Source organism: Paramormyrops kingsleyae, chromosome 6 (assembly GCF_048594095.1).
Source record: "Paramormyrops kingsleyae isolate MSU_618 chromosome 6, PKINGS_0.4, whole genome shotgun sequence".
Classification (NCBI taxonomy): Eukaryota; Metazoa; Chordata; class Actinopteri; order Osteoglossiformes; family Mormyridae; genus Paramormyrops; species Paramormyrops kingsleyae.
Genome location: NC_132802.1, coordinates 1,013,070 through 1,023,339, shown reverse-complemented (window position 1 = coordinate 1,023,339; position 10,270 = coordinate 1,013,070). Strand labels below are relative to the sequence as shown.

Sequence of the window (10,270 nt, the reverse complement as noted above, 5' to 3'; positions counted from 1 at the left end):
TGTATATTCTAAAACTTTATTTAATTGTTATGTAGGTGTTATTTTCTTGTTTACAAAGATCTAGCTAGGGATGAACAATGCCACTATTTTCTTTTCATAGGGTGGCGGTAATAGGGGCGGGTGCTTTGACAATAAAATTTGCCAGATAAAAAAAAACAGTATTTTAACATTAGAATCAATACTCAACATAAAAACATTCATGCAATATTTCAGTAACAATCTGCACATCCCTAGATTTAACCGTAACCAGATCAATAGCACTTGCCCTGTGTTTTACGACCTTGTTATAAAAAGGCAATCAGGAACCCAAAATCTCCAGCCAGAACCATCTGAAAAGCCCAGCAGTACATGTAGCAGTGCTGAGTTAAGCATTTGGGGGCCACTGCACAATGCAGTGGTGCATTGTTGGTTTATCTTGTCAAAAGGCCATATTATTTATCGGATTATGGTTTATCAGATTGAAATGTAAGATTACATGAAGCAGATATCAGCTGCATGAAAGCCTTGAATTTCTCTACCGGACATAAGTTAATGGTGAGACTGCAGGACCTCAGTGACATGAGAGACACTTCAGGCCCATCCTGCATGCACCAACAGATCCTCCCGCAGCAGTGCCAAGCCCAGCCCTGATTCTAACCAAGTGGACCTCTACTTTGCCCCTCAGCCTACCACACTGGACTGGTTTCAGGTTGCCACTGCAATCTCACGCCTGTCAGCCTGGCTACTCGAGTGGGTGTCAGTGGTTTGGGGGCATGGTGGTGAGATGGTGTTCGGTAATATCCGCTTTATCTCTGAGTTCAAGTCCATCTTTCACTGTCCTGTCTGCGGTGTGGCAGCTGGGAAAGGCCCCTCCAGCTCTCTCACAGCTGCATCCTACGCTGTGGAATTCTGCACTGTCGTCGCTGAGAGTGACTGGAATGAGGCCACTCTGTGCTCAATCTGACACCATGGACTGAACTGGGAGATCTTCACTGAGGTAGCTTGCCGGGACACTGGTGCCTCATTTGATGGAATAAGAGAGCTTTCCATCAACCTGGACAGCCACCTGAGGCAGCGCTGCCACAACTGCCACTGTCAGCAGAACCAGAGGAACCCATGCAGTGTATATTCACCCAGCTTGCTCCGGTGTCCACTACTCCTCTGTAGGTCATTGTTTCTACTGCAGCCATCTGATCATCAGTGCCTCCAGTGTCCGGTTCAGCCAGACAACCCCCCAGTGCATCGAGAGGGCATTGTCACAGCCCACTCCCACCGACATACAACCAAAGTCCTTGTACCATCGTGGTACAGTTGTCTGCTGGTGACCAGTCTCTCCCTCTCCTCGCCCTGGTAGACTCCAGAGAAGCTGGAAACTTTTGGTGTCCCTGTCTGACCTCCATCGAGGCCCTTGATGGGTCCCCCATCAGCATTAGCACCCTTTGGTACATCAATGGCGATGATGTCTCTGTCATGCACCATTCCCTCCCCCAGTCCTCGCCCCAGAGTTCTAGCCGGGTTTTCACCTTCTCCCAATATTTCCCAATTATTTCATCCCTAATCTATCCTCATGTGTTCTACCTGTGTAAGTCATAATTTAAATTAGTGTTCCTATACTCTTTGTCTACCATTTGGTGTTTTATGGTAATCCCCAGTGTCTCCTTGCTCAAGTTCTCACACGCTCTAGCCCAGTCTGCTTCATGAGGTTAGCCTTTTGGTTTATGTGTGCTTTTCTTGTGTTCTCTGTTCAGGGCTGTGCCTGGTGGATTGGTTCTGCTTTGTTACTTGATTAAACCTCCACATTGGCACTTGTGTCTGGACTCCTGGGATTCCTGCCCGCTGTAATTGTGCATATTGTGACAAGTCTTACTACTGTAGGTATTTTCAAGGAGCACATCAATATGAAACACTGAATAGGCATATCACACAAAATCTAATTTAGCCTCCAATAATCCCATAATTCAGATTTTCAGTCAAGCCACTGCATACGTCTATGTAGCTGACTAACTGGGCTTGTTTAAAAATGACCCAAATGTCATCCTTAACAAACTATAACTTAATAACTTACAAGGTTAATGTGATCTAAAATGCAAAACAATTTTGTTATTGATAAGTGGCAGTGTTTTAAAATAACAGAAAAATAAAGGTGCCTTTAGGTTCTAATCACAATTTGGATAAAAAGCATAAACTTTATCTATCACAAATTCACAATGCATTAAATGCTGACAACGTAGTACTTTTCAAAATGGTCAGAATTTCCCGTTAATCAGTATGCAGTAAACCGATGTTGTGTCTCTCAAGCTAGGATACAGTTTTCATCCCATTTAAGACAAACCACAGCCGTAAAATAAAAATCACCTTCCTACCTTTGTATTACATCTCTGGTAAACTTTAACAGTGGTGGCTGACATCATATAATAGGATGAATGCAATCTAAAGGGCACACGCACATGTCTGTGGGTCCTTGAGCAAGGCCCTTAACCCCCAGCTCTAGGGGTGCTACATGTTAGCTACCTTTGCTGCCTATGGTTTCATTCGTAATTTGCTGAATGCTCTGTTTCTGCTGCAAATTAGAGAACTGTAACGACCACAATGCACAGTTTTATTGTGGAACTAGACGCTTTTGGTAACAAATGAAGTGTCATTTCGCCGTGTGGTGAGTCTGAAGTATTGTTCAATAGTCTACAAGAATTCCGTTTTTCGAAAATTAGAAAGTCATCAAAAAGGAAAAAGATACGGTGGCATTTTGCAATAAAACGGGGTTCGACGTATAATTTAATTTGGGGCTTATTGTACGTGGATGTGATTTGTTGCATACGGAGCTTGCTGTACTTTGTTATCGTAAGACATATATCAACGTTTATAACAGGCTGTCCTAGAGAGAATACAACCTACTATATGGTTTCTGTTAATGTGTCTCGTGTACAACTACATACTTATCATACGCGTCGAAATTTTTCTTCAGCTGCTACCCAATCATACTTTTGTTTAAAGTATGGAGAGTCATGATCACTTGTTCAAAGTACTAATTATTGGGGACTGTCGAGTTGGGAAGACATCGCTGGTGCACCGTTACGTGCACGAAAAATTCTTCAAGAGTTACAAGAGTACAGTGGGAGGTAAGTATAGTGTACGCCAGTCAGGACATTTAATCTCTGTCTTCCCTGACGTGCTCTTCGAAGCCGAACGGCGCCCCAGGCAAGTGTCGCCGTCGGCGCCGCGCTTCTCGCGGTAATGGTTATGGACGGGGTATGAACGTGGTGGTAGTGTCTGTATATAGAACACAAATTGAGAATGTGATTCATTTTAAACTGTATTTAACTTTACAGGTGCAATTAAAACTCGGTAAGAATGCATGTGATATTTTTAAAGAATTTTTTTACTTTCTTTTTCTGTTTATTGAAAACGTATGAGGCTTAGCAGATCTTTCAATACTGCTGGAGTATTTAATTGTCACAGAATAATGTGATGGTATGTATTTCTAGTGGACTTTGCACTGAAAGCTCTTGCATGGTCTGACACGGAGACTGTACGACTTCAGCTGTGGGACATAGCAGGTAAGCTGTTACGCTGATGGTCAGCATCTGAAAAACCATCCATGCTACTGAAATGTCTAATAAATTATACCTTTTAGGTGGAGGTCGGTAGTAAAAGAGTCATTCCACCGAATCGGTGCCATTTGTGTCCCCAGGACATTATATATGTATAAATATGCATGAAAATTAGCTTTATAATACACGATATTACCAAGTAGTGTACGTGTCCTCCCCATTGTACTCATTGCAAATTTAAGGTACATTATGTAAAACATTAACGAAAACTACCCAGAACACTGAAAAAAATAGTTACATGTTACAATTCATCATGAAACGTGATAAAACCTTCTGAAATCTCATTTTTGGGATTGTTGTGACTGTTTATGCTTCAAATACATTTTCGTTATAGTAAATCAGGGATGTCAAACTGCAGTCCTGGGGGGCCGGAGCCCTGTGTAGCTTATCTCTGTCCCTGGTCCACCATAAATGATTCAGCTCAAGAGCTGTGTGGTAATTAGCACAAGGAGTTGAATCAGGTGTGTTAAATGAGGGTAAACACAAAAATGTGCAGGGCTCCGGCCCCCCAGGACTGGAGTTTGACACCCGTGTAGTAAATCAATAATATGTTAGTTAAAATACACATTTTAGTCGTGTCCCCAGGATTTCACTCAGTTCTGTTACCTGCCCCTAAAAAATTGGCACATTCCAGAAGTGGCATGTTCACCTATAACTCGCATCATCTCAATCGCCTGAAGACCACAGGAAAATCAGAAGTAAGTTCCCTCACTTTCCTTTCTGCATTTGTGATAATATTCTAAGTATGTCTGAGGTGGTCAAACTCAGAGCTCAGTCTTGTTACTGAAATAATTTCTTAGATTTTATTCATTTATTAAATACATTTTTGCTAAGTTACTTGAATCTACTCAGTGTTGTCATACTATTAGCTTTTATGACATGTGGCTATGGTTCATGAATTTGCTAATTTCCTGTTACTTTCAGTTATGTTACTCATATAAAGAGAAATGTACTTGCACGCATATATGGTGATTTTTTTTTTTAACCACAAATATATATTTTTTGAGCATGTAACCAATAGTTTCTTTAAAATACACATTTATTTGAGGGGAACACAAGAGAACTAGTTGATATGATTTTCAAATGACATTTAAAAAGTTACTTGAAGAAGTTTCGGTAACAGGATTGAGAGAAATTGAACAATGTTCCACATCAAAACCTTCAACAACCCATAAAAAAATGAAATAAAGTTAAAAATGCAAATTTTGAATAATTAAATGTGTGGTATTATATTCAGGGTTGAATAAGATGAAAAAATTAACTTTATGCTTGAAGGTTTATAACATGCAAATGGCACCGATTCCATGGAATCACCTCAGAAATAAAATATTTAAAATTATGTACGTCCTGTGATAATGTGGTCTTGAATCTTTTAAGATGCATGTAGTATTAATTTGTGTAATACTAAATTGAGTTATTGTTTATAGAGTATTTTTACAGTCTTGTATGCTTGGTGCTTTTCGCCCCGCATTATAAGCTCTCTGCTCTGGCTCAGCAGTCTGATATTTGTTTCCTTACCCTGATCCTGATCCCCCAAATCTGACTGTTAACACTATTCAGGTCAAGAGCGTTTCACCTCCATGACCAGGATTTATTATAAGGGTGCATCGGGCTGCGTGCTCATGTTTGACGTCACCAGCATCTCCAGCTTTCACAGCTGCCAGAAATGGAAGGAGGACTTGGAGAGTAAGGCCCTTCTGGTGGACGGTAACCCTATCCCCTGCATCCTGCTGGCAAACAAGGTAGGTCCAGACCCCTGCCTACTAAAGCGAGCACAAACACTACAACTCATTACAGTATTAATTGGATGTTGTAACAAGCAGATGTAGTGATTAGAAAACATTTGAGCTGATGTGATTCCACTCTAAAGGGATATATGTGATTCTCCTGTAGCTTGCGTTAATAATATGAAAGTCATGAGTTTGAGTCTCAGGAAGTGTACATAAATTGAAACCCATCCCTCTACTGGAAGTTGCTTTGAATAACAGCAGCACATAAATTTAATGATTCCTTCACACTCAGATAGTAAAACATTCCTGGTACACTGCTAGAGTCAGATTTTTTTCTTAGACAGTAAAAGGTAAAGAAAAAAAAAACGGAAACTTTGTCAAGGGCAACTATGGAACATGAATTGCATCTAGATGGATTAGCAGGGTTAAAATTAACCCAAGTCTAGAGGAATCTGATTTGAATGACTTGGCAAACACCTTATGGAAGACAACTGGTTCCACTTCTTAAAACATCCCCTCGATTGGAGCATTGGCTGGCTTCTCACATGATATCCAGCTCACTGTTTTAATCTTATACATGTACCACAGTGTGATTTATCACCTTGGCAAGTGTCAAAGGATGACGTGGAGACGTTCAGCAAGACCAGCGGCTTCATCGCCTGGATGGAGATATCAGTCAAAGACAACAGAAACATCACTGAATCCCTGAGGTATGCCAGTGTTTGAAGTTGGTGGACAATGGAGGTCGTAGTCGATGGTCCGGGTGAGGGTTGGAAGAGCGGCGGCGGTGATCAGTGGCCAAGACGGGCTCGTAGTTGATTGTCTAGGTGGAGATCAGGCAAGCGGCATTGGCAATCAATGGCCATTGCAGACACATAGTTGATGGTCCAGGCAAAGGTCAGGAGAGGGGTTCATCCTACTGAACGGGGCTATCCCTGGCAGGTTCATCCTGCTAAACAGGGGTATCCTGAGTGGGTGGATCCTACTGAACAGGGCTATCTCTGCTGGGTCCATCCTGCTGAACAGGGCTATCCCTTGTGGGTCTATCCTGCTGAACGGGGCTATCCCGGGTGGGTGGATCTTGCTGAACGGGGGTATCCTGGGTGGGTCCATCCTGCTGAACGGGGCTATCCTGGGTGGGGGGATCCTGCTGAATGGGGCTATTTAGGACACTGACGGCACAAACATTGATGGAGGTCTCCAGAACAATCCATGCTTATTGGTTGTTAAAGGGAAAAGTATAATTAATGGTTAATTTGATTTAGAAGTAAATTTAGATTTAAAAACCCAAAATTATACCAAATATTCTTCTATTTATCATTCAGTGCTCATGTTTGCACTGATCCAAAAAAAACTATTTTCAGATGTTAAAAGGCCTTCACTTCATATATATAAAATTACAAACAATAGGCTTAACGTCCCTCCATGATTAGCACTGAAATCTGAAAATACTGTTTTAAGTTATCAAGAAGAATTAATTATTTTGATGATTAATGATTATTAAACTAAATGTCAAGGTCTTTGAAATAGAAACAGAAAATAAGATAAATTGCTGGACAAAAATGCTGAGCAGTGAATTGAGTATGATTTCTTTAAAACCTGACCTTCCCATGCAGTCCAAACACAAACCTTTAATTTACTGTGATATCTGTGGTGCAGAATCTTGGCGGAGAACATGATGGCAACTCAATCAGCTTTTGGAACACCTGAAAACCAGGGAAAAGGCTTCAAGCTAAGCTCCCCTGTAACGGCAAAGGAGGCTACTGGGGACCAGTGTTGCTCAACTGTGAAGAACTTGGTGGAATAAACATTTCTGATATTTCTTTGAACGGGTGCACTAACGTTATGGGTTAATTCATTGAATGTAAATAATAAAGATGATAGAGGTAAATAAATAAATCATTTTGTGTTTTACTTTGCTTATATGTTCCACTCAGTCAGTGTATATATATATATATATATATATATATATATATATATATATATATATATATATGTGTGTGTGTGTGTGTATATATATATGTGTGTGTATATATACACTCACCTAAAGGATTATTAGGAACACCTGTTCAATTTCTCATTAATGCAATTATCTAATCAACCAATCACATGGCAGTTGCTTCAATGCATTTAGGGGTGTGGTCCTGGTCAAGACAATCTCCTGAACTCCAAACTGAATGTCAGAATGGGAAAGAAAGGTGATTTAAGCAATTTTGAGCGTGGCCTGCTTGTTGGTGCCAGACGTGCCGGTCTGAGTATTTCACAATCTGCTCAGTTACTGGGATTTTCACGCACAACCATTTCTAGGGTTTACAAAGAATGGTGTGCAAAGGGAAAAACATCCAGTATGCGGCAGTCCTGTGGGCGAAAATGCCTTGTTGATGCTAGAGGTCAGAGGAGAATGGGCCGACTGATTCAAGCTGATAGAAGAGCAACTTTGACTGAAATAACCACTCGTTACAACCGAGGTATGCAGCAAAGCATTTGTGAAGCCACAACACGCACAACCTTGAGGCAGATGGGCTACAACAGCAGAAGACCCCACTGGGTACCACTCATCTCCACTACAAATAGGAAAAAGAGGCTACAATTTGCACGAGCTCACCAAAATTGGACAGTTGAAAACTGGAAAAATGTTGCCTGGTCTGATGAGTCTCGATTTCTGTTGAGACATTCAAATGGTAGAATCAGAATTTGGCGTAAACAGAATGAGAACATGGATCCATCATGCCTTGTTACCACTGTGCAGGCTGGTGGTGGTGGTGTAATGGTGTGGGGGATGTTTTCTTGGCACACTTTAGGCCCCTTAGTGCCAATTGGGCATAGTTTAAATGCCACGGCCTACCTGAGCATTGTTTCTGACCATGTCCATCCCTTTATGACCACCATGTACCCATCCTCTGATGGCTACTTCCAGCAGGATAATGCACCATGTCACAAAGCTCGAATCATTTCAAATTGGTTTCTTGAACATGACAATGAGTTCACTGTACTAAAATGGCCCCCACAGTCACCAGATCTCAACCCAATAGAGCATCTTTGGGATGTGGTGGAACGGGAGCTTCGTGCCCTGGATGTGCATCCCACAAATCTCCATCAACTGCAAGATGCCATCCAATCAATATGGGCCAACATTTCTAAAGAATGCTTTCAGCACCTTGTTGAATCAATGCCACGTAGAATTAAGGCAGTTCTGAAGGCGAAAGGGGGTCAAACACCGTATTAGTATGGTGTTCCTAATAATCCTTTAGGTGAGTGTAGGCCTATAGTTTACGTTTTTCTTAAAATGTATAAGGATCGCTTTGTTGTAACGAAATTTTTAAATAGTGTGAGCGTGATGTAAATCATTTAGGCAACAAGAATTGAGTAGCTGTAGGAACTAGTGAGCAACATTTAGCAACAAGCATCAAAAACATTTTAGCTGTATTTTGTTAGTTCATTTTAAAGAAGTTGGCCCCGGTTTATTTACATTTATTAGCTATAGGAACTCTGCCTAGAGACTCGCGCGTCAGTGTGACCGCTAAGTATGGAACGCCAAGCAGGTCAAAAATGCTTGGATTTTAACGCGTAGTAAAGCTGAGTGAGCGCACGGCGCGGTTGCGGAGGTACCACATCTACTACAAGTGTCTCAAGCGATAGATGTCAGAAAGGGGCCTGACGGGGCTAAAAAAAGACTGCTTTAACAGTTCAATATGCTGTTTAGTATTTCTTCTTAAAACGTCAGTAATAAATTTATCTGGATTTTAACTATGGTATCATTTATCAAAGTTTCCCTATAATAAAGACAAAATAGACTTATATTGGGCATGAAACACCAGGGCTGAAAATCAATCCCACTCTGTAGGTGCCTAAACTCGGTAACGCCCCACCTCCTACCGTACATCGCAATAACTGGAGGAGAATGACAGATTTACCTCTCCCGTAACACGCCGCCAGCTTTGCGACTGTGCGATTTACATAGACTCGCAATAAATTAATTGGCGTATAATACGGTTGTTCGGTCAAAACGAGACACGTGGTTAAAATTAATCTGTAGACGGCGGAAGCGGTGATGTCACACTCTAAATAAATGAATCGAATGGGTCTTTCTTCTGTCCCTGAAAGCGCGCGACAGATTGGCTTTTCAGTAATGTTTGGCACTGTTGGACTAATGTTGCTCCAAATAACAAGGCGACTGACAGGGGGCACGAGAAGGTTTCCTTGTCTCTGCGATGGCGTCGTGACAACGAGCAGAGTCAACGGGATCACAGATGGACAACTGCTCATGCTGAGTTTTAAAGAACGCTTTTTCGTCTCAGAGTACAGTAAAACATGCCAACTCTTCTCACATCGTGCCAAGTAACATACTTTCACGCCTTAGGTAATAAGGACCATTAACGGATTTTAAACCAATATTAGAAGCACAACGTAGCGCGCTGAAGTGAATGTGCGTTGTAAATCGAACATTAAAAAATGAAAATTATGCATACATTTTAATAAACATATCCTCGGTATTTTACATCAAAATATTAATCACGGGAAGCCTTTGATAAAATATATTCTCATCAAGGAACAGATCGAATTTGCAGCACTTAACGGAGAGAAATTTCGAGTACTCTGTAAAAGCTAGGCATATTCTAAAAATAAAAAATGTATGAACCTGAGACAACAAAACAGATCCCTTTACCCAACCCGTAATAACATATCAGGGATAAAATTACTATTGCGTCAAGGTTTTAATCGATAAATCGAACTGAGACTGAAAACACTACGTGCTGAGATAGATAATGATTTAAAAACATCAGCCCAGAGTAAGGCTAAAACTCAATGACGTTTTGCGTACTTTCCAGTGCAGTGTAGTGATATTACCACTAGTAAGCGTCGTTTTCTTTGCTTACCAATGATTATTAGGCCACTTATGCAACTGTGACCTCAAAGAATGTCACGCATTGTCCTGACAAACACAATGTCCTA

The 10,270-nt window shown here is 41.1% G+C and overlaps 1 protein-coding gene across 2 annotated transcripts; it reads left to right on the top strand.

Annotated features, from left to right (window-relative positions):
• The first annotated feature begins 2,444 nt into the window (after positions 1–2,444).
• LOC111834327 (ras-related protein Rab-7L1-like) lies at positions 2,445–7,216 on the top strand. Of its 2 annotated transcripts, XM_023793472.2 has the most exons (6): positions 2,445–2,632; positions 2,942–3,095; positions 3,462–3,533; positions 5,148–5,329; positions 5,906–6,027; positions 6,977–7,216. In XM_023793472.2, the coding sequence occupies exons 2-6, from the start codon at positions 2,972–2,974 to the stop codon at positions 7,122–7,124; spliced, it is 648 nt and encodes a 215-aa protein (XP_023649240.1). In that variant the 5' UTR covers positions 2,445–2,632; positions 2,942–2,971; the 3' UTR covers positions 7,125–7,216. The 2 variants fall into 2 exon arrangements, with proteins under 2 accessions (XP_023649240.1, XP_023649241.1); XM_023793473.2 differs by lacking the exons at positions 2,445–2,632; positions 2,942–3,095 and adding an exon at positions 3,106–3,321.
• Positions 7,217–10,270: the final 3,054 nt, after the last annotated feature.

What these genes read in the sequence shown, in the direction of transcription:
- LOC111834327 (XM_023793472.2), top strand. Translation starts at nt 2,972, where the DNA reads ATGGAGAGTCATGATCACTTGTTCAAAGTACTAATTATTGGGGACTGT. An exon ending in TTACAAGAGTACAGTGGGAG is followed by an intron (nt 3,096 to 3,461) that starts GTAAGTATAGTG and finishes ATGTATTTCTAG; the next exon opens with TGGACTTTGCACTGAAAGCT. An exon ending in TCAGCTGTGGGACATAGCAG is followed by an intron (nt 3,534 to 5,147) that starts GTAAGCTGTTAC and finishes AACACTATTCAG; the next exon opens with GTCAAGAGCGTTTCACCTCC.